General features: G+C 43.3%; 1 protein-coding gene across 1 annotated transcript in view; it reads right to left on the bottom strand.

Annotated features, from left to right (window-relative positions):
* Positions 1–2,052: 2,052 nt before the first annotated feature.
* pdlim4 (PDZ and LIM domain 4) overlaps positions 2,053–24,855 on the bottom strand; it is a 46,490-nt gene continuing 23,687 nt past the window's right edge. Inside the window, exons 4-7 of the mRNA XM_035178692.2 lie at positions 14,066–14,319; positions 12,266–12,615; positions 6,469–6,607; positions 2,053–4,262 (exon numbers count right to left, since the gene is read on the bottom strand). Coding sequence (XP_035034583.2) covers positions 4,058–4,262; positions 6,469–6,607; positions 12,266–12,615; positions 14,066–14,319 — 948 coding nt within the window. The 3' untranslated portion in view covers positions 2,053–4,057. The remainder of the gene's footprint in view (positions 4,263–6,468; positions 6,608–12,265; positions 12,616–14,065; positions 14,320–24,855) is intronic.

The raw sequence follows: 24,855 nt of genomic DNA, 5'->3' as shown, positions 1-24,855 counted from the left end.
GAAGTGTTTATCTTTCAAATGAACTAAATGTTTATAGACGGGAGAGAGAGGCGGAAATCTTTCCATGTTTGAGCCTCGGTCTCCCTCTCCCTCTCCCTCGCTCCCTCTTGTTGCCTGCTTTGCTTCCTTTTCCCTGCGTGGGTCTGTTCGGTAAAGTTCCTCCACAACAGATTTACCTTGACTTCATATTCACATCACTAAACTGAACTGAAGCACGATGAAGGAACCTTTTCCAGGAGTATTTTCTAAGGTTGATGATCGTCTAAGGTATCTCGACGTCTGACATTTGGAACATGAGGAAAATTCACTTTGCAGTAAACTTATCTGACCGGTAAACTTATCTGACCCTTCTCCTGAAACAAATACATACATCTTGAGTGGACTGAATTTTGCCCGTGGCGCCAATTTTAAAGAAAATTCCTACATGAGCTCTCTAACTGCATTAAGTTCAGTTTGGGTTACGCATGTGGGAAGCATTTGCTAATGTTTCCCACATGCAAATGCTGATTAGACGAAAACCCCTCAGAGGAGTAAGTATCTGTTGGTCCAGACACTGGTGCTCTGTTTACTTCTTCCTCTCTCTTGCTTTCTTTTCTTGTTGTGTGTCTGTTTATCGCCCTGATTTCTCCCACTTGCACCTGAAAGTCTGCACACATTCATTTTTTGTGTTGAAAGAGCTACCACTGAAGGCGCTGGGTCAGTTAATGGGGCAGTATATGACTTCTCACCTCCTGATTTTCATTACAAACCCCCTTGAATCTTTGCCATCTGCTCTAACTGTGTGTCGGAGTCATTCTGCTCTGTGGCTGGAGCACACACAGCGACAGGAAAAGCCAGAAAAAGTGATGAACGTCAACACATTTGCAGTTGCTGTAAAGCATCGCTACAGAAATGTGTGAAGACTTTAGCACCACTGGCTCGTTTCCCAAACGACGTCTGAGCTGAAGTGTTCGTTTAAACATTTTTCACACATGTTTTGAAGTTGTATCTGACTAAATTCAGCCTCTCATAACTTCAAAGTTAATAAACCGATGTCTTAAAGAATGATTGGAGTTAGTTAAGGACAAAATGCCCCTAGAGCAACAGAGTTTTAATTCTAAATTAATGATTTATGTCAGTGGAGAAATACATGTGGACCACCCACAAGAAGTGGACAAGCTGATTCAAAGTTGGTGTTTTACTTCCTTTCTTTGTTTATTATCTTTTACTATGTTGTCAGTATAATTCTCTAACTCTTGGGCTCAGATAAAACTATAGGCCCTCATTCAAATATAGGACAGGCAGTGTTTGGTGAAGCGGAGGTGGGGACATTGGGTCAAAAGGCCAAAAGGGAGCAAGTAACAGGCAAAGTTCAAAAACAAATGTCTTGCGGATAAGAAAACGTGATAAAAATAGATAATCTGTTGACTTTCAAGTGGAAATTTATAGTAGGAAACTAATGAGGGAACGTGTGAGTTGGTGGATGTTGGGGAATCTTAATGATAGTTGAACGTGGCAAAGGCGACATGACTGAATGAAGTGGAAACAGAATTAACTTTAAAACAAGCATCACATCTTCTTTAATTAAACCAACTCCTGGTATTTCTGCCCAGAAAGAGTTGACCAAATCAGACTTTATGTGTATTACCTCACACCCTGAAAAATAGACTTGCTCTCGAGGGGAATAAAGCTGTATGAGACGCAACATGCTGAAACCACGAGGTCGGGTTTCACATCCTGACAATTTCATGCTCAGAATCGAAGCATCTGCGAAGTGGATGTCTGAGGATTTGGGCTGTAAGACACATATCTTGAGGGAGGCTGTGGGTGAAAGGGGGGAGAGCGGCCGTCCTCTAACCAGAAGGCTGATGGTTCGATCCCAGTCTTTCCCATTCGTTCAAAGTGTTCTTGGGCAAGATACTGAACCCCAAAATGTACCCTTCTCATCGAAGCAAGTGCTGCACATAGATGCACAGTGCTATATAAATACAGACCAAGTACAGGCCCAGATATCTGTTAAAGAGATGCAGGTATTGAACCTTTTTTCGTGTTGTAAAGAAAAGTGGACTATCATTGTAATTCATTTCTCATTTTATTCAGATCCTAAAAAAAAAAAAGAAGGCAAATAAGAATATCCAGGACAAAAACACGTGTTGGTAGAACAATAAGTTAAACACAAAAAGAGGATTTGTGTCAAAGAAATCATGTAAAGGACACAGGCTATGCAAAAGGCATGTGAGTACACATGTTTTATGTATGTTAAAGCAATCACGATAAAAACAAATATATACAATACCAAAGGAGCAATGTGGTAGCAATATCATTTTCACATAATTTACAAGGTGACTAGTACAGATGGCATACCAGTGGCTACACGACATTGTTGATATCTAGAAAAACAAAAAAAGACGGATATCAGCACGGCAAAGTTCATTTTCTCATCTGAAATGATCCAAGTAGTTTTGTTAGGAAAAGCAACAAATCACTCTTCTCCACCCAGTTCACAACACGCCAAGAATGATATCGTAATAAAAAAAAAAAGTGTGTCAAGAGAAGAAAACCTGCGCCGTCCCCTCATTTCTTTCCTCCCTCTCTCGCTCTCTCTCTCTCTCTTTAAAAGACAAGTACAAAAATATTTCATTTATCTCTTGGCTGTGAGCAAAAATATTAATTCAGAGTAGGAAGGGAATAAAAAAACTACGCAGACCTCCAACTTCTGTGTCTCTCCATCTCTCCAAAAAGAGGAACAGTGATGTTTCTCCGCAGTGGGTCCAAACCTCTACGCTCGGCGAATATTGCTCCCACATGTTGTCGACTGTGGAGCCCCACTTTACGAGTTTCTAACAGTTTTCTACGGCTCTATCTCCTCGAATGCACATGCTTGCTTTTAGAGGATGTGGCGAGCGGGCGGAGAGCGTTAACCCGGAGTGTTTTTCATAAACACACCCGCTGAACTCTGTGCTCTCTCCTCCGTGAACTGGAATTCTTCAGTGTGAGAGCTCAAATTCCTCTCCCAGTCAGGTGCACGAGCCAGAAGCACTTTATCTCCTTTGCTGGGAATAAATTCACTGCATTTGTGGCAATTTGCTGGAAAATGAATTCAGGTTTTTTTGTGCTCACACACTTTGACTAAATCTTAACCGAGACTCTCGCAGAGCTTTGAAAATGTCTCCTGCAGTTTTTGTTGGCATTTCAGAAGGTGGTGTTTTCATAGCTGTGTACCGAGGCGTCCACTGCAGGTTATAGTTCAGCAAACCCACACCTCAAAGCAAACTGACGCACATTCCATACCCCGATCTGCTTATAAGGAATTACACGTAACAGGAAAGTGAGCAAAAAAAAAAAAAGTGACAATCAAAGAGAGATGCTCCCCAGTTTGCGTAACTGTATAAAAGTCTGAAAAATGAACATGTAAATTACAAATGCAAAAGTCCAACGGCAGCAGGAGTATAATGTGTAACTGTAAGTTATAGTTTAAAAAGACACAGAAACCTTTAAACCCATTTAAGCGTTAAACAATATATCACCAATACCTTTAGGCGACTTTGCAGAACACAGGCAATTTCCTAGTGGAGCGTTCTGTCTGGGAAACTGTCGCTATAATGGGTGAAATGGAAATTCAGCAGCTCCTCTGCACACGTCATCACAGCAAACAGACCAATCAGCTCAAACATCTCTTGTGTTAACTGCAATGCTTATTTCTTGTATTCTTTTTACATGGGATAATCTGGTAATGTGCCTGTGATGTGGATTTGAACATTGTTTTGTCCTTAACTGGTAGTTGTGTGTGTGTAGGATTCAATGGTTGAGTGGGGAACAATATCAGCTTGTTAATGGGTTGGAGATGCTTTTACATATTTTAAGACGCCTGATGTCTATTGCATGTCATTAGGTCAGTCAGTGTAGAAACACACATTTCATAGGACTCTGCGAAAAGGTAAAAACTCCAAGATCCAAGAGCGTCATTCCCCCCTGACGGAGCCAAATAAAACCCAGGCTAAGATACTCAGTAGACCCATCCTCCCATATTCTGGCGTCCCGCTTATATTACAGAATGACCGGCTCCACCACCTCCGTCTCAGACAAGCTCCACCTTGGAGTTGGGGTACACTGCCACAACGTCGTAGCCCTCGGGGGGCTGGACGCGCGCCATGGCGTGGGTCTCACAGTACAGATTGTCCTCGATGAAAAAGTAGCCTCTCTGCTTGAGGTTGATGCCGCAGTCGTCGCACATGAAGCAGTCGGGGTGGTACAGCTTGTCCCTGGCCTTCACGATGGTGCCGCTGAAGGGAGACAAGAGAGGGATCCAGACTTTTAGACATTTAGAAACAGCAGAGATGCAGCAGGGGACGATCGCACAATGAAAAACAACCAACATGAAACACACAGATGTTGTTTTTATCCTTTACCCTACGAAGCCGAATTAACCTGTACAGTTTTGTTTAGTGTTGTTTATTAGCTATCAACAAACACTTATATCAGATGCACCCTTTTGATTTCAAATTGATCAGCGATACTTGAGAATCAGAATCCTGCTTTATGCCAAGTAGGTTTTCAACATACAAGGACTTTGCTTTCATGTTTGATGCGTAACAAACATAGACAAATATTGGGATAGATAAAGAGAATTAAAAAACCAATATAGAAAGTACAAGTATATAAATAAAGACAGGGAACTTAAGACACAAGTGAAAAAAACATACAAAACCCCTCCCAAAAACTAAAATTTGAAAATAAAATTATTTATATGTTGGAAAATAAGTGGTATGTGGGTTAACACGACATGTCCATTTACTCCCTGGTGAATTAAAATAATACAGGAACTTTTTATTTTCACTTCCCATACTGTAGCTGCATAATCCTCTTGAGAAGAAACTATTCCTGAGTATGTGGTTATTATTTCTAGCTCTTTGTCCAGAGCCACAAAGATTTATTTTAGGACCAGCTCTCCGTCCTTCACCCCGTCCTTACTATCCAGCTGGAGGTTTACAGTATGATTTGTGTTTAGTGTCGACTGATTTCTTGCTCGCCTTCATGTGGCTCTTTTTGGTGCGTGCTCTGCTGGACTCTATAGTCTGAATCCAACATGTATTTTCTACCATCAGTGTACAGGAATAACACGGCCTTATATGTGTGGGGAGAGCGAAAAACAAAAATAGGGATGATGCTTTGATGAGCAAAATGCAAAATGCAGGCGGCCTTAAAAGGCATCGCTGCAGACGACATCACATTGAGCAGAACCCTTAAAAAGGAAGCTACTGACTCACAGTTGTTTATTGCATTTCCCATTATCTATGCAAATCAACATTTATCAAACTTTATAGCAACTAACCAAACATTTAAATATATTCCTTCTTCGACAAAAGATTACACATATTCCTTCTGTCAGATATGAAGGGTGCATAGTACATGTTTATTTTTCCGGCTGGCCACCGATCAACACTACTTCATTTAGACGCTCTCTGCTCTGTGACACAGAGACTGCACTTGTTCCTTCACATGCTTCCAGTTAGATTTTCCTCTCGGGACACGATCATTCAGTCACGGGCCTGCTGCTGCTTTTTTTTGTTGTTTTTTAACAGCTTTCCCCATCTAACCACTTGCAGGATAAACTCCTGACTTCTGCTCTGCACTTGTTTAAAAAGCTGTAAAATGCTCCCAGGTCATAACAGCTTTATTATGCCACACAAGCTCCCACAATGCCCTCTTGTTCACGGGTAGAGCAGGGCGATGACATCACTGCTCACCTGGAGCTGCTTTTACAAGGTGGGGTTAGGAGTGCATGAAGGCTGGAGTGTGTGTGTGTGTGTGTGTGTGTGTGTGTGTGTGTGTGTGTGTGTGTGTGTAATGTGCGTACGCTCACTGTTTATGAATATGCAGCTACATGCACATGTGCAGTCAAAAATACGTGTAAACATCATTTGTGCACGGGACAGGGTGTGGAAGGGGGTTTGGTTTGATCCTTAAAAATGATGAATGGGAATATATCTTTTGTTCCGAGCGCTTGCGAAACGCCTGTTGTTCAGTTATGTTTTAACATAACTGAATAACATTTTTAACTCTATGACCACGAGCGGGAGAAATATCCTTTCCAGATGGGGGAGCGAGACGGCCTAAACAGCAAGGCTCAGAATAAATCATCGTATTTTCAGCATCATGTTTACTGTATCGTCAGCAGTCTGTAATTGTGGATCATGGAGACCTTTACTTGAGTGACACTGTAAAGGATAGGACAGGATACGGGGGAAGACAGAGGATATGACATGCAGCGATGGACGGGTGCTGCAGTAAAGTCTTGGCCATATTATGTGGAGACGCACTCAACCAGAGGAGCTACAGAGGAGCCTGCTGGGCTTAATTTTGTATACTACTCAGATCAGTGCTGGCTGAAACCATAGATGGTAAAAATAATACAAATAATTTGACCTTAGTTTTGAAATATTTGACACAAAAAGGACGAATTCATATCAAAGTAGGGTCTGTACTTACACAATGCCGTTGCAGCAGCGTGTGCACTGCGGGAGCTTCTGGAGACCAGGCATGGGGCTGGGAATGGGGCTTCCCAGTTTGGGGATCGGAGACCTGACTGGAGACTTCAAGTTTCTCATTCTCTCTGTGGGGGACACACCTAGAAATAAGAAAATAACAACAGAATAAATACAAGAACATTTGGAAACTGGTCAGGCCTTAAAAATGATTGTGTAATGTTCAGTTCTTAATGTTTTTCCAGAGTTGTTATTCCAACTTTTCGTTTTAATGCAAGACAATTTGGACGTCATTAAAACTGCTTATTAATATATTTTTATAGTTTTGGTCATTTAAATCTATAGGAAAGTACAAAAGATGAGTATATCTTCATTCGATTTTCTAATTTACCTCAAATATCTCAATTCCTTTAGCCATTAGAACGAAAGCTTTCTTTAACATTAACATACAAATATTACTAGATGCCTAATCCATCAGCTACAGTCTTCAGTATATAATATATATTTCAGTATGTAATGTTCATTTATGTTGCTACAGCTTTACATATATATATATAACTGAGGCTGGTGGATGATGGTTGCTGCCTTATGAGCCTTTTGTCATGTCTAACTGGATCGCATGAAAAGGGGCGTATGGTTAATACTGGATATCTGGAACCACTTCAGACTGGTGCACCAGGGTAGATCAGCTGGGCACAGCCACTGATTTCCCTTCACTGGGGATGTGCCAGCAGCTCGGAGGCCTCATATCACGGATACTAACCGCGGCCTAACAGCCTCGCCTCTGGCACCCAACTCAAAGGACTCGCTCTCTGGGGCTCGGTTCCCCTCACACCGCTCCGTGGCGTGTTAAAGCGCTGACATGAGCTGGGTTTGTTATCCCTGGGATTAATGTCTCCACTACCTAATGATGCTCTCTAATGGAGGAGCATTTATGTTGCAGCGCTCTTTGAGAGAGATTGGACATTTACAGTTTTCACAGTCAGGACGGAGGCAAAACAAGACGACTGAGAGCTTGTTTCCGCTTAAGACGCCGTGTTCCGTTTGACGGACAGTGACAAGCTGGCATATCTCACCCCGAGCAACAAGTGTGTCCCTCACTGTGACTAATATCAACCAGATGTGATGTAGAACAGTCAAACACTCGAGTGTGTGTGTGTGTGTGTGTTAGCCTCCATCTGACTGAGACCTGTCAAGTGCAGAGTTTGGAGCCGGGGGGAGTTGAAGGCAAAGCAAATCCCGATATTGAAAGAAAAATAAACAGCTGTAATAATATAAGTGTATACAGCTGTTGAGGGGATAGCAACAACTCCTTAAGGAAGTCAGAGAAAAGTGTCTTGATTTGTTCCTGACCATTTGAGCTGCGGGTTTTAAATTCTCAAAGGTTTTTAAAAAGGGGATTTAGAAAGAAATATAGAATTGTAAAATGATCAGCTGCTGGATCAATTTATCTTATCTGGGCACATCAGAGAACAACTTTGTCACAAGATAAAGAACAACTGAAGAATGTGCTGACATGATAGTTTTGTCCAAATAGAAAATGAATGAAAATCAATTATTAAAACCATATGTTTTGGAACTGTTCATCTAATCGGCTTCACACTGTGAGAGCAGTTTAGAATATGGTGTGATACGTAAAGTTTTAATAAAGACCAGTGCTCTGCGACTGGGACCAAAGTGACGACAACAGCGCATTCACAACAACAACAACTGATTCTGCAGTTCAGGGTTCTGTGTACTGAGTCAAGCTTCAGTTGAAATTTAAATCAAACAGGTAACCAGCTCTTTGTGCAGCAGAAGCAGTGCAGCTCCCTCAGCAGGTCTTTTTATAGTTTCATTTTTTATAAAAGGCCTTGCACTAGTTTTAGAAATTTAATTAAGAATCTAAATAATGTCTGTTCGGAGATCTGAAGTGTTCTCCCCTGTGCCTTTAGACAGTTGAAGGGTCCCCATGGAATCACATGTTTAACAACCACTGGAGCAGAAGTCTTAACGGGGCTTTAAATCTTTTCAGGTCCGTCTTGATCCCTGAGGAATAATCATCTGAACTGAACGTTCCCTCAAACCCTCACACCCAGAGTCAACCTTCTCTGCAGTGGAGTTAAAAGGGGAACCTGACTGATGTGATGTTTATCTCCATCACTCTATCGCCTGCACTACATTCGAGCAGAGGGACCACTTTGATATATTTCCCTTTAACCTCCCATATGGTTCATGGGACAAAGTGACCCGAGCGTAGCAGCTCTCACTATGTGTGAGCATTTCACGTTTACATTTCATCATCCAGCAGGCATCAATAATCAGAGAAGTGTTTTACTTTGAGAGTATAACATTTCCCTCTGTGCAGACCAGAGACGCTGATGGATGTCGGAATTCACAGAGGTCGTATTCTGGGAAAGGACACGGCCTGCTTCCCTCCTGAGCACTTTTATATGCACCGAAACTCGCTTTTGTGGCCGTCGTTCATCATTGTGTGAAGCGACAATCTTTCTGCTGCAAAAATACCCTGGGCAGTTGATAGAAGGTCGTTTTTTTGGACAGCTGAAGGTAGAAAATATGGGCGGGTGGGTGGGAAGGTGTGAGGTTTCGCGGAGGTCACCGGCACTAATGTTTATTTCTTTCCCCAGCTGTTGAAGAAACACATTCTCAAAAGTCTTGTCCTCTCGTGTCCGTCTATCCCTGAATCTTTTCTATTTTATATCATAAAGCATTGTGTGCGACAGAGAAATCTCTTCACAATCAAAAGAAAACATTTTTCTGTGTACTTCTTGCAACACACAGCAGTTGTTCCATTCATGAGTAAAGTATTTGTTCTCATATAACTTATAATAGCTCCACATATTATCATTAAAAAAACAAAACAATATTGATGAATTGAGTTTAACTCTCTATATTCTATCCATCTTAAGTGATAAAACTTTAATCCTCCACCCCTTTTCTATATCACCGTTTCTAGCCAATCATCGTGAAGCCTGAGGAATTCTGGGTAAACTGACACTCTTGTTTGCTTTAACTTTAAAAGCCCCCTGAAAGTCAACATGGCCTCTACCAGGGGGGGGGGAGGGTGCTCCTTCGAAAGTGGGACCAACTGTGGTGATTTAAAAGCCTGACAACAAGGTATGCATGCAAAAACAGGACGATTTCACTCGAACCTGCGAGCGTCGGATCTGCTCACAGCTGTTAATTCGACTTCCTGCACGCCCAGGGACACCCTGCAGCGACAGGATCTCTCACACATCTCACACAGATGAACGCAGAGACAGGTACAGCTTTTTTAAAAAAAACGATCCCGATGTAAACCTGAGGATTCGTCAGGCTCATCTCGCCGAGGACCCGGTCTGTCAATCAACCTGTCAAGTCTCCCCGAGCCGAACGACCACCGACAGCAGACAAACACACTTTCCTTTTAATCTCTTCAATCCATCAGCGGCGCTACTTACTTACTCTCTCTCTCTCTCTCTCCCTGCAGCCCCTTTGTCTATCATTAGCGCCACTCTTTCCCTTCAACAACACTCCCCCTCTCGCTCGCTGCGTTGAGTGCAATATTAAGCAGTAAATTAAGTTTGAAGCGGCCTGGCAGCGCTCCAGGCCTCGCAGCAGGAGCAGTCAGCGTTTGTTCCTTGTGCTGTGGATTATCCTGTCGGTTCGCACATCAAAAGGCTGACCCAGAGGTGTGATAACCGGGAGGGAAGTTTTCACTTTTGCCCCGGGATGGTAATATTCCACAGGGAAAAGAAATCAAGTCGTTGCTTTTTTTTTTATTTCTAAAATGTGAGAAACTGATGCTTTTCCATTCCAATGCTATATTGTACTGTATATATTTGCTAAAGATAATGATTTGCAGACTAAACGTTATCTCTCTAAGTACCGACACCGCTTATCCTTTTAAGGGTCAACGGGGGGCTGGAGCCAATCCCAGCTGTGTTTTGGCAGAGAAGCAAGATACACTGAGCTTTGATATTACCCATGCATTATTAGTGAGAGAAGAGATATGGGCTTATTTAGCTTTTTACAGTTTAATGCACTGTCAAAAATAAGTAACGGGGGCTCTGTTTCCCAAAAGTGATTTGCAGACACGTCTTACACACAAATGGTGCCATAAATTACTGATACATATCAAAATTTAAGACTTCTTTATCATTATTATCTCTTGCACTAGCGTTTTATAAAAAGAAAAAAGAGAATAAAACTAAGGAAAAGTTAAAAGCATATCTTCAAAGAGTGCAACAATACGGAACACATACCCCATGCAAATGCTAAGTAAGAGTTTGACCTTGTGGTGTCGACAGAGTGTACGCTGTAAAACCTCCTTGTGTCATTGTGTGTGTGTGTGTGTGTGTGTGTGGGTGTGTGTGTGTGTGTGGGGGAGCAGGATATGTCGCTGATGTAGCTGTGTGTCTAATAGACTGTAGAATGGCAAGCATGAATTGTCTATAATAAATAAACTGTTGATGCAATATAAAGGAGGGAATACAACTCCTGCAGTCCTCTCCCATACTCGTGCATGGGTTTTTCTTTTTAGTTAACATTAATATAAGAGGGAATGCTCTCAAGTTGCAAGTTGCAAGCCTGCATGCTGCAAATTTGCTGAAATGGGCCCCAGGAGGACTCATAAACTGCATATTTTTCTTGATTTGTTGCATGGAAAATATTCAGTTAACTATACCACAACACATTAGCCATCATTTGGTGCTCTATAACAAAAACATCTGCACCAGCACTGCCATCCAAAACCCACATCAGTCAGACCAGAGTATGTGAACTCTCTCCGAGCAGATTAAAGCAATTGCTAGAACTTTGGACAGAGCTGCTCAAATATGACAAAGTAAACACGGTGCACACAAAACATTAAAACAATTGTTGACACGTGGAATTTGTTACCTAGCAAGCATGCTGAATATGACGCTGCAGAATCCTGCATTAACAGCTGCTGACACTCCAGTAACAGCAGTAAGAGTTAAGGACGTTTTCTAAAGGACGCCTCAGTGTGAGAAACAAACATCAATCATTGATGATCTGAGCTAACAGGTCACAACCCCTGTTCCCTGAGGACTGTGCTCTTTCTGCTGTGACATACCAACCCTTGGCTTATTATTACTGCTTTCACAACTTTTGTCCTGCGCTGGTGATAAACAAGGAAACCCGAAGAGAGGGTTTTAGTTCCGGGGATTATCCCTGCTGTCAGCATCACATGACTCCCTCTCAGAAGTTCGGCGGCCGCGTGGTCAGAGGGCCGACAGGAAAACCATATTTCTCTCTTTAGTGACCTTTGTGAAGTTGTTTTTGCAGTAAATTGCCTTAGAAAAACTTCCCTCCCTTGTTCATCCATGCGTGAGCTATTTAAAGAGCTTCATCAGTTTTTTTTTTTCCTGTTCCCTCTGTCTCTTGTTTTCGCTCATGCTGACTCGCTCTCTCTGTCCTCGCTGTCTGTGTCTTTCTATATAAGGAAAACTATGCCAGTTTGACAGAGGATTTGAAAACAGTCTTGAGCAAGATGTTCCTTTGGCCGGACTTGGCCTCATCTGCATTGGAGGAAATATTGTCCCAGGAATTTTAAGCATATACATGAATAAACAATATTAGGTTACAAAACACTTTGTGAGAATTGCATGAATGCACGCAGGCAAGTCCAGAGGGGCTTACCATATTACAAATGCCTAATACATGCCTCATCTCAACATTTACAACTCAAATGAATGAAATTCAACTCTAGCTTCTGGCTCAATATGAAGCTTGTTATGGGTGTTTCCCTGTTCCTGCAAAAAGCAGCATGGTGTGAGGTGCAGCACAGAAATCCCTACCTCCATCCTCAGCCTCCAGGATTCCCTGGAGATACTTGAAGGAGCCGGACTGTTTGGGTTCAGAGACGGGCTCCTCGTAGTCCTGCAGCATCTTGTAGACGTCCGACTGTGTGTTGAAACCATTGCGGCCCACGGGGGAGTGCAAGGGAGGCTGCATGGGAGACTGCATGGGAGGCTGCACGGGAGACTGCATGGGAGAATGCATGGGAGGCTGCATGGGAGGCTGCATGGGAGACTGCATGGGAGACTGCATGCGAGGCTGCATGGGAGGCTGCATGGGAGGCTGCATGGGAGGCTGCATGGGAGAATGCATGGGAGGCTGCATCAGAGGCTGCATGGGAGGCTCTGGGCTGAAGGAGACAGGAGAGGCAAGAGACAAAGTATTATTGACAGGTGTTTAAAAAACATTTAGTAATCATGGGGGATGATGTGATTTTGGCCGATTTGAACAATACATTTGTTGTGATGTGATGTTTGACTAAAGAAGGAATGAAAGGAGCTGAAGTAGCCTAAACATAAAGATAAAAAAAACAGATGATGGCTCCCAGACCATGAAAAATGCAGCATTCTCCTCTTCTACAAACACATCGGATCAATCTGTCTTTGGTTGAGAAACGTCTCCGCCTTACGCTCGACATGTGATTCCACCGGCATGAAGTCTCAATCACAACAGCCCGGCGCTATGGTCGGGCATGTTCATCCATCCATCAAGTTATTCCACAACCGCACAGGAGGGATACCGTTCATCTGATACATTCAAACCTCAGGGAGATGCACGGGGCTGCTGACAGATGTGCTCAAATCTTGACACACTCAACTGCAAGTGTGCCTCCGGACTCCAGGAGTCTGAAGGAAGTGCGGTGTGTGTGTGTGTGTGTGTGTGTGTGCGTGGGCCTAGTACGGATTACCAGGACTCTGGAGAGGACGTTCATTGGAAGTCTAAACTAATATATTTATCGTCCACTTGAGGGGACACACAACAACAAATGGCTTTTCCAGAGGCACCAACTCATCTGTGCAGGTGTGTCAGGAGACATCTAGAGTGTGTACGTCAGTGTCTGTGTCTGTGTGTGTGTGTGTGCATCTGCTGCGGAGTGTCTTCCTGGGATTCACTCTGCAGGTGTGTAAAAAAACCTGGTGAGGTTTATGGATTTTAGAGGAAACCACTTGAGAACTATTTATAACCATTACCAGGTTTTTCTCACAGTAATGTCGTGTAATGAGGCAGGTGTGGGAAAGTCCCCATGGGATATAGTGAAAGCTGATACACCTCATGAGTCCCTGCTATCAACAACATAGAGACGGTTGACTAAACTTAAAAAAAGTTTTTTGCACGTGTGCATGTGCACAACTCATCTTTGGCTCGTTTCCAGGGTTATGTAAACGCACTTCCTCCGGCGGCACAAGCATTCATATGTTAGACGATAAAAACGTGAATGAATGTAGTGAATGAAGACATGAATACTAAGGAAAGGAGGCAGAGGTCAAGACAGCTCGTCTAATTGGCTGAGGTCAATGTTACCTAATGCACATGTTGATGTGAATCCATAAAAACACCTTAAAGTTCAATATAACAACTTTGACAATTGATATTACATTTGTTTTTACTGGTTCTCTTGAATTACATTTCTGGCCATGGCAGTATTACAGAATTGCTGTAAAAATTGTTTAAGTTTGTGTGTGAATACTGCATTTTCTCTCTTGGATAAAAAAGTGGTGGAGAATAAGTAAACAATAAAACTGAATACAGTCTAACTTTGAAACCTGTTTAATCTCCAGTACGCAATTGGGATGTCTCACCTGTGTGTGGCGCTGAGGTTGAGGCCGCCCATCTTGCTTGGCAGAAACTTGTCCCCGTTGCTGCCAGCGTAAAGCCCCGTCGGGTTGTTGTACTGAGCGTGTCCGTTTCCGTATCCATAGCTGTGGCCGTTGTTGGGTCTGGAGTGGCCGTTATTCACGTAAGTGGGCTGAGGGGCCGGTGGGGACTGGGGCTCGGGGGTGTATGAAGGTTTACGGCTGAAACCGCCATATCCGCTGTTAATGGGACGGAAATTCTAGAAAGACAGGAGAAAAAAGAAGAATGTGTTAAAAAAAACACAGGATACAGAAGATAAAATACAAAAAAATGTATGGTTTAAAATTCATGTAATTATAGAGAAACAGGGGATGCGATGGTGAAAGAGAAGCTTGTTACGATAAAGGAGCTCACTCGTGTTTGCAGGAAGGGAAACGGTAATGACTTAATTACAGAATGCATTCTACATAAAAAGAGAGAAGAGGGACAACAAACAAAAGCCTGGTGATGCCCTGACCAGAAAACCACAATTCTTTAGAGGCTGAAAAAGTGGTGGTTCCCAAATGAGTCTTTGCTGCGGTGAGGCTTTTTCCTACCCCCCCTCCTTTCTATAATAGTCAGGGTTATAAAGAAAGACCTTGCAGTATATATCCTGCAAATGCTTCTGTCAAAACAAATTAACTCATGTGGTGTAAACATGGAGATGTAGTTTTTCCCCTGGCTGCTTCTTCTATGAATGGAGTAGTCGACAGAGCTGATAGACTGTACAAGATTAAATTTATTATCTTTCTGTCATGCTGCATCAGACTTTGTCTCCACCATAACTTCATCTCAGCGACAACTGTTTAGACGAGTCGACCGGAGTAACGCGGGACAGATGCACAGACGCCTGCTGAACGCTCAGCCAGTGTGTTTATCCCGAGGTCAACGCCCTTTTCATGCATTTGCAAAAAACTCCACAGTGACATCACCCAGCAGCTCGGTGTTTATCAGCAAAAGTTGAGTGATACCGCTCAGTGCCCGAGACTAAACTTTCCAGATAAAAAGTTTTATTACATGGCCTGTGATGATGTCACCACCTCCGATAGTGTTTTAAGAGCTTTGAATTTGAGAGATAGCAGCAGCAGCTTTTAATGATGAAACGCGGCTGCGCATGAGCACGAGTTTACATGATAAACACTTCGGCTGGAAATATGCGACTTGTTTAGTTAAGCAATGAAGCAGGATGAGAATGGAGTCATTGTAGATTAGACTGTTGCATATGTCACTGGAATGAATGTGTGCTTGTGTTAGTGTGTGTGTGTGTGTGTGTGTGTGTGTGTGTGTGTGTGTGTGTGTGTGTGTGTGTGTGACTGTGTGTGGCTGACTGTGTGTTTTGGGCAAGTTGCAAATGCCTTTTAGCTACAGGAGGTAGAGGTTCACAGCCTTTACACACAGGACTCCTGTCATTTAAACAGATGGGTCTGCTTGATGTCATCCTGTCCTCGGCCCTCGCCTGGACCACACACTTCCACACACACACACACACACACACACACACACACACACACACACACACACACACACACACACACACACACACACACACACACACACACACACACACACACACACACACACACTTCCTCAGATCTTTCCATAATCAGCACTTTTCAGCAAACTGGAGACCTTCAGTACATCTATCCGGACCAGCCCACATCTTGAACTCAGCCTCCTGCAGTTAAGACAGACGACTTTCAAGAAATCTAAAACCACTTCTTCCCACTCGCCCCAAAAACCGTGGGCATGTGAGGATGGATAAATCCAGAAAGTCCTGGGGGAAACAAATTCAAGCAGGTGGCCATTCATGGTTTAAGTTCTCTGGGGAGGGCTGGGTGGGGGGGGGGGAGGCAGCGCTCGAGGCAGCTTCACCCCAGAAGCCAAACCCTGTTTGGGCAGAATATCAAAACCAGCCGGTTCCCTCTGAAGCCTGGTTCTCACCACATCACCGAACAAACCAAACCAGAACTTACTGATCGGCTTTAGCACTGTTTGCGCAGATGGAGGATCTAAACTGAGTGGGATTAAAATATCCTACACTACAATGTTAAGTGACATAAACAGTTCTACCTCTGATTAATTATACCGACCACAGGAGGAGTGTGAGGTCAGGTGAAGATGTGGCCCCGGTGCTGATCTTCACCCTCATCTCGATCCATTTGTTCACTTTCCTACATGTGAGCAATCCGCCTGTCACGTGGAAACCCGTAGTTCGATTCCCACGACGGGGACTGGTTATTGGTTATTGTTCTGTCCACCCACATGCAGTGGATGTATCAATAAAATACTTCCGGAAAGCATCTGGAGCAGTTTGTGTTGCAAACCCCCAATCCAACCACACTGCACATGGTATTCTAACTCTAGCCCGGTGGTCACAGTAGCAGCTAGCTGGAGGTGTCACTTGGAAAAGCATCAAGAACCCAACTGCCTGGTTTCTTAAAAATGCCCTTTTGAACCTGGTAATCTTTTATTACACTGCCAATTCCTCTTAAGTCAACTTCCTGAGAACACGCCCAGAACTGGAAAGGTGAAACCACCGTCCGTGCACGTCTTTTTTTAATCTTAAGAAAAACCCTGTATTCATGTATCGTTTCTAGACAAAGCTACATCTGCGAATAACAATCGCTACGACAACTGTATCACCGTCAGGCAAGTTTATTCACGTCTGGGTTTAGGGAATATAAAGGGAGGCAATCGGAGGAAAATCCCAGAGAGCGTATTGAATTACACACCCCTGCAGAGACATGACGGTAAAGACATTACATTTATGACCACTAATCTGTACAAAGACACGCCATGTGCAGGAGGACAGGTAATCACACGCTAACGTATACGACCATATGTTTAAAAGAGAGGTAGGAGACAAAAAAGATGCTGATCTAGTTTTATTGAGTGGAGGGAAAAAAATAACCGTGAACGAGAAATAAAGTTTTATTTGCTTAGCCCTAAATCACCCAGTGGGACACAGATGGGCACCTGCAGTTCAAGTCAGGAGAAACTGTGCATTCAAAAAGGTTAGAGTGCTACTCGGGCCGCGATTGTCTCCACGGCCCTGAACTTGCCGAACTCCATGGACAGTTGTTTTGTTTCATTCCAGCCTGATGTTTTCCAGGAATACAAAGCCCAGCTAAAGTGACAAAACTCCACCAGAACCCTCGTGTCAGTTCAAAAACAGCAGGAAATCAAACCCTGAAGACGCAGAATGATAAATTCCTTCATTCCCCTCAGTCCCTTTTCCAATGAATAATTATTTAAACATTATTAAGTGCCACATCAATTTTGGCATCCAGCAAAGACAAATGAAGCCCTTAAAAGTGTACAAAATAAGGATTTACTGTGTAACTACTGCACCTGAAACCACTGCGTTTCTGAGATTTCCCTGTTGTCAGCAGGAAACAAATGTTCACCCATTTTCACCCTCACACTCCTGCCAGAGATGCATTGGACTCCTTCCGTTTCCCCCTCCACCTCCTCAGCCCTTCCTTTTGTCTTTCTCCTCATATCACTCGCTCCTCTCCGGCCTGCTGCGTGTCTGTTATCCAGATATTTGCCTTGGGTGGACGGCGGATTTATAAGCCTGCACATCTGGGGCTCGCCTTATAAAAATGCCAGTTTGGTAAGATTCTGGAACCTGTAGAGCGCTTTCAAGTTGCTCTAAAAGTACGGTTCCTTTTCTTTATCACGAAAAATCAGCTGTAAGACAACTGTCTCATTAAAAGGATTTATTTGACCTTTCCAGGTCTGGCCTACATTGAGGTTTAATGGGGATTTTGTGTTAAGGTGACACACGAGCTAATCTGGTGGATGCCTTCTCACCCTTACTCTCCCGGTAACCTTATCTTGTTTTCCAAAAGTAGTCAAAACAGTTTAGAATTAATATGAGTTCGTATGAGCAGCGTCGGTCCGCGTCCAACAGAATCTCAACATAACAAGAGTTTTGAGAAAGGCCATCTGTGAGATCTTCTGTTTCCTAATTTCTGTCTCTTGAGGAACGGCTACTCTTTCATTTTCTCCCAAATCTCGGCTGCATTCCTCCCGGCTCAGAGGAAAAGAAAAGGAAGAAAAAGTAAAAGAACCAGAGGATTTACGAGAACCAGCATTGTCTACCGCTGTATGCTCGTAAATTCAGGCGGCCGTCTGATTCCACCGGCCTGTTTTACAATGGTAACCAAGCATGGCTAATGGTTCAGGATCACTGACCATGTATGTGTGTCTGTACGTGCCAAAGACAGACAAATAAGGAAAACATATTAACTGAGGTGATTTCAGCCAAGTGGAGCCAAGTAGCTCCATTCATCAACCTGACTGAAGGTTACTCTGATTAATAAGAGCTTGAATGTTAGAGGACTGCAGGTTTCAGCCACGGTGCCTCAGCCCCAGTCTGGTCAGCCGAGGGTACACAGAGACGAGGAGGAGGAGGAAAAGGTGGAGGACACTAATTGAAATCATATGCCTGAAGACCGAGAGCAGCCTGCCTGCCTGCCTGCCTCACCGGAGACACAAACAAATTCATGCTCAACACACACACACACACACACACACACACACACACACACACACACACACACACACACACACACACACACACGGACACCACCTCCTCCTCCTCTTGCGTGGTTTAATCCCTCCAGACCTCCGAAATTAAGCTTTTCACATGGCGCTCTGCACCACTAACCAAACACAAACCAGCCCTTTATGGCTCCCTGGTCCCGGCCCTGGGTGCCTCTCTGGGAGCAGAGTCAGACGGGCTGAGGCGGAGTGGGGGTGCTGTGAGGAAGATTAATGTCGCAGTGGAGTCCAAGGGTCTCACATATGAAACGTGTTGTAGTTTATCAATTTACACTTTGAAATGAAGCGGTATTAAACTTTAGATTTTTTTTGCCCACACTGGTTTTGCCAAGTCAAATGTAGCCAAGTACAGAATTACAGCACGGCCTTAAGGTTTCAAGTTACAGCAATGTAATTTCAAGTGAGAGCATTAAAGAGAATAAAAGAATCGTTAAGTTTATTTGACCATTCAGTGATACCGATACAGAGACGGTCTTTTTTTACTGTAGAAGTTGTTTGGTTCAAGATTTATATAATGTTGGGTTAAGGAAAGTAGCAAAAAGGGTTAGGGTGTGTTTTGTGGAGCAGTTTATGCCCAACACTGGAGGGTTAAAGGTGCACTGTGTCATATTTGGTGGCATCGAGGAGGTTGCAGATTGAAACCAAGTGAAACACTCTTTCCTCTCCCCTTCGTAAACCTCATATATACATGTACAAGCAGTCCTCGTTGGTAGTGGACCTGTTTTCTGTACATGGGTACATCAGGACAACTGGAGGAATCTGTGGCGTGTGATCCAAACCTCTCAGGATTTCACATTCGTTCCAACAGAGCCACAGTGCTCTGACAAAACTATATATAAGTAGAAATATACACATAAGGACATAAATAAACAGTCCCTATGCAGGTGGAACTCTGCCCATTGGGGAATTGAACACCAGTCTTCCCCATGACATACGATCGGCTTATTCTGAAGTAATGAAAACACCATGAATCTTAGGTTAAGGCGATTGAAAACATAATCATGAATATTATTTTCCATTTCTACCAATCTACCGATCTCCTTAAATCCTCCACACTGGATTTCTCAATGAACGCTGATGGTGCAACGTCTCTGCCTTCCCTCACAGTTCAGTGCTGTCAAGATAGTTGGCTTTTGGTTCACCAAGTTGAATTTGATATGTGGATTTATGCAGGAGCAAAGCCACTAATGGCAGCAATGCTGTCAGCATCAGTTTTAAAGGCTTCAGTGACTAGATAATAGGATAACAGGACGTGTTTTTTTAGGGTTTAGATATCTTTGTCACTTCTCCTGCAACAACTATGACACAGGCCGAGGAAATTCAAAAAATCTCAAAACCTCTAATCCTCAACAGACCTCTGACAAAAGGTTTGTTCTAAATCTGAACAAGTCTGGACGGCTGCACTCTGCTTGGACCTTTCTTACCCCTGCAGTGAGCGCTCTCAGTGACCCCGTCCACTCCCCGGCGCGCTGACAGCCGAGCAGAGCGGGGAAGGCTCCATTACGAAAAAAAGCCCAAAGACTGATTTGGACATTTCTGGGATTACTGACTGATAAGTGAACACAAACATCCAAATAAGTGGGGTCACAGGTCTGCGATCTAACACGCATGAATATGGAGCTGTTAAAAAGGCTTTCCAGCAATGACCCACTGCTCTGAGATTTCCTGGCAGGGGCTTATAGTGGAGGTAGCAGTAAACATATTTTGGCAGCGAATACTCATAAAAGGTTTGATGGCCCCATATTGTTAAGACCTATTTAAGGTTCTCTAGGATATAAATCTTATTCCATTTTTTTTGCACAACATCTAACTGGTCTCATCTGGTTCACTGTTTATTGTTCCGTGGTGTAAATATGCATCTCAGACAAATCAAGTTTACTGCGCTGTTAAGTTTTAAACACTCGTGGGCAAATTATTCTTCATGACAGATATTTGAAAGCAGCTGATTTGTTCCATTCCTAAAACAGACTGTTTTTTAATCCTATCTATCACCTTTTTTTCCTCCAGAGGATTAAATTCCAAGCAGTAAAGGAATTACTGTGTCTGTAAGTCATGCAAGGACTCTGTCTGTCAGCTCCCATTAACGTTAGCTCGGAGAATTCGACTTCAGCTGCCAGCTCCCGGCCTGGAACTGGAAGCGTCCGTGACGTGTGATCCAGAACTTTCAGCTTCCGCATTGCGGAGCCTCATTCTTTCCACGGGGGCCATGGTGCTCGGCCACAATAGCTTTCACTTTAATAACGGGGTATGGTCCCAGTGAATGGCATCCCGATGTCCCTGGCCAGAAGAATATTGTTTGTCTTCAGCATTGACGAATAGGCTTTTCCCACCTACTTGAAGCGGCTGCTGTGTAATTTCATGGAAGGAATTCTCAGAAACTTGAAATGTCAGTAACTGGTGGTGTGAGTTAACTGGAGCATAACACTGATCCAAGAATAAAACTGACAACCGAGATGTAAGATTAGATACCCAATTTAAGCCTGTGAGGCATTTTCCCTCAAAAACTTGTTCTTATTGGAAAAAAGGTTCAGATTTAAGATCAAGAAATATCAGGATACTGGTCCTTAAATCAAAGTTATGCAGATAAATACTTGAATAAGTTTTAATTTACTTTAGTTCTGTTTTGTAAGACTCGTGGTCGTTCATATTACTTATGAGCTTCTCGCAAAGCATGACGTAAACTTCCATCTCGAAAATGGCAGAAAGTGATAGATTGCAGATTTGACCACTCTTGAGGACCTCTGATGAAAACACTGTATCTGGTGTATTTTATAACAACTCACATGTCTTAGAGCAACCAAACAAGAGCATGAAAACTTTTTATTTCAGGCCAAATGGGGGAATTTGAGAATTATGACTCACATTGCAAATTTAAAAAACATCTGTCGGAGCTGTAGCACTGTAGTTTCCACATTTTGATCTAAGCAATCGCATCTGTTCAAATGCACTTTAGCACACTGCACACATCAGCAAGTGATCACCGCACTTGACTCCGACTGACTTCAGCTGAGGTTTTGATTAAAAGTAAATCTGAGTCTCTACTTGACGCAACGCACAAACCACAACACACATGTTGATACGTGATGTGACGACAACCAGGGGGAAAAATGTGGACTGCATCTGAAGTGGAGTGAATCTGATTTGCGAAAGGAACGAAAGCAATCGGGGGAGCGCTCTGATGCTGATGAGGGTATTGCAGGGTTTATTTAGACGGTAAAACAATAGCTGATTTCAGACGAACTCCAGACATTATATTGAGATTTTCCAGAGGAGCTGTTTGTCCAGGTAAGTTGATCCGGACATTTTCTGGAACGGGGCCTGGCAGTAAACTGTCTGGAAAATGACCGAGTGAGCCCATGTGAGAATACAGCAGAAAAACCTCAGGATGAGAAAGAGCAGCCATAAATACTGACGAAGATGTCAACTTTGAAAGACAGCTAATCGATAACACTGTGATTTCTGAAGTGGAATTTATAATTTCAAGTCCTGCCCCCTGGATGATCTACCCAGGTTTTACCTCTTTACCTTAATAGCCCTAACCCTAACCCTCTAGCAGGGGGCTCTTTAACTGTAAAACCCTCTGACTCGGATGATACAGATGATTCACTTTTGGCTTCATATAGGTTTTTCATCTTCTCTCTCTCAAGTGCACCCAATGCTTTTGCACGAAATGTAGAATCTGTGCAGAGTATCTGATTACAGCTCATTTGTTTTCCACGATGGAGCTCAAATCAAGATTTTGGTCGTCAAAACTGCACACACACTTCATGTTGTTCTGCTTCAGACGGCTCGTCAGCTCTCTTTATCTTCAGGAAGTTGTGTATGACATCCGGTGGACACCATTGCCAAGACGTGAGTGCAGCTCCATGGAAACACATCGCACACACTCCCACAAACACTCCAGCATTGTTTGGCAGAACATTCACATCAACAATATCATATCACGCAGCTAGTTGTGTCCAAACAGACACAGCATTTCCTCGTCCACTTTTATGACAACATCCCGAGGCGCAGGAAACGTGTCAGAGCTTCCACGTGTCACTTCCTGCTGAATTCCCACAAGTGAGGTTGGAATTTCTAACTAAGGCAGTTGCTCAAGAACAAGACGCGTCTGGTGACAAAAGGAAAACTTAAGCACAGAATTCCCTGAAGAATGCTGGCATCCCATTTAAGCGCTTTTCTTTTTTTATTAGCCTCAAGTGCTGCAACTGTTCTGCAAATGCTTTTCTGATGCTGCTGCTGCTGCACTATTCTTAGTGGAATGAGTCAACCTTTCTTAGGCCGGGAAATAATGTGTGGCAATTTCCAGAGTATATTGTTTAGACATCAGCTGGTGTCCCTCTCTGGTTTCAGCTCTCGCCCTGTTGGACAAAGAGCACTGCTTCAGCATGAGTCCCTTTGTTGGGGCTCACGTCACGTAGCGGTTGGTAAGTTTAGAATCTGCCAGCACAGCCAGAAAATGTGCAGTGATCCTCATCTTTCTTTTTCAGTTTTGTCCATGCTCGTCGAAACTGGCTCAGCACTAGAGCAACTGTGTATCACACACTTCGGCTTGATTCGGGTTGAGTCTGTGTTAAAGCAGTTTTCAGACAGGAACTCCAAATATTTGGGCCCCAGACAGGATACTGTCAGACACGTTTACTACAACAGGAAAATGTCCGGAACATTCAGACTTGGACTGGCGTCTGAGTGCAGAAGGCAGGACAGGACATTATGTATGAATTTCGCCAAAAGCTCTCAAATCTCATTATCCCATTAACTTTCAGCATCTTATACGTGTATGGCATCTTTTTTTCATCCTGATAATTCAGTTTTGAATCAATCGCGTGTTCGAAATTTTCCGGACATTCTGGGCAGGAAAAGTTACAGAAAATTTTAGGAGCAGTTGACTCTGACATTTGTGTTCTCACATACAGCCCCTCCAGGAAATTTCAGGATAATGTCTGGAGTTCAGTGCACGTCTGGAAGCAGCATTAGAGATCCCCATTGCATTTATAGTTTCCAATAAAGGCGAGGTGTCTGAGGAGCAATCACCATTGTGTCAGCTCGGCCCCTCCAGCTGTATCTTCACACAGCAGGAAACAAAAGAGAGAGCGAGCCCTGGTCTTTTATGTGACCCCGGGGGGCGGATGTTTCCCCTGTTCAGGCAGAGAAGAATTTACCTGAGCGTGAAGCTAAAGTGGCCCTGACTTAGTGGTTTCCAGGCGTCCAGGTTCACTTCATTAAATGAGACGCCAGGGAACATTTTTAAACTCCAGCGAGGGGGGGAGGGAGAAAGAGGATAAGATGTTACTGAGATACAGGGAGAGAGGAAAAAGGGAGAAAAGAGCAGGCGAGAGGCAGATCTGCTGCTCTCACGTTACCCACAAGCAAAGCCGTCCCGTCATGCATGTCCATGTTTGTATAAACTGCTGTAGCTGATGGTTCCCCTCACTCAGGTTTGGTATTTCTTCATGTTAATCAAAGCAAGATCTGAGGTGCTGGTGCTGAGATTGTGATATGAAGACTGTGGCACAGTTCTGACCGTTGGCTGGAGAATACAAGGCCGACTTTGGGTCTGTAAAAACTATCGAGATATAAATGATTATCTTATACATGGTTCTTTAGGGTTACCTAAAATAAATAATTAATTTCTAAGTAGTCAATTTATGGTTGTTTGAATTAGTTATTCCACCCAGGAGTTAGGAATTGTTAACTGACAAGTGGTTAAACTTTGTTAGAGATGTCCTCTTTGGATAAGTTTAAAGGTTCAGTGTATAGAATTTAGTGACATCTAGTGGTGAAGTTGCAGGTTGAACACCCCTCACCTCACTCTCCCCTTCCAAACATGAAAGAGAACCTGTGGCAGCCTTTAGTTGTCATAAAAACTCAAAAGTTGTTTAGTTTGTACATGGCGGCCTCTGTAGAGAGGACCCGCCCCTGATGTAAATATAAAGTATTTAAATATTTAATATTTAATAATTCATGAAATTAAGATGAAACACCAGTGAAAACATCACTGGGAATATTTTATATTCAATTTCTACAAATAGATCCCTTTCATCCCCAGCTTCTGTTTCAGGAAGCCGTGGATCATGGGTAATATTCACCATTCAGCTGTTTCAGGTCGTCGAGTGCAGAGGTAATAACCCAGTATAACCACAGAGGGCGTCGTTGCTCAGGAACATTTACATGGTGTTGCTTTAAT

This window comes from Hippoglossus stenolepis, chromosome 15 (assembly GCF_022539355.2).
Source record: "Hippoglossus stenolepis isolate QCI-W04-F060 chromosome 15, HSTE1.2, whole genome shotgun sequence".
Lineage (NCBI taxonomy): Eukaryota > Metazoa > Chordata > Actinopteri > Pleuronectiformes > Pleuronectidae > Hippoglossus > Hippoglossus stenolepis.
This window is presented reverse-complemented; position numbering and strand designations above follow the sequence as displayed.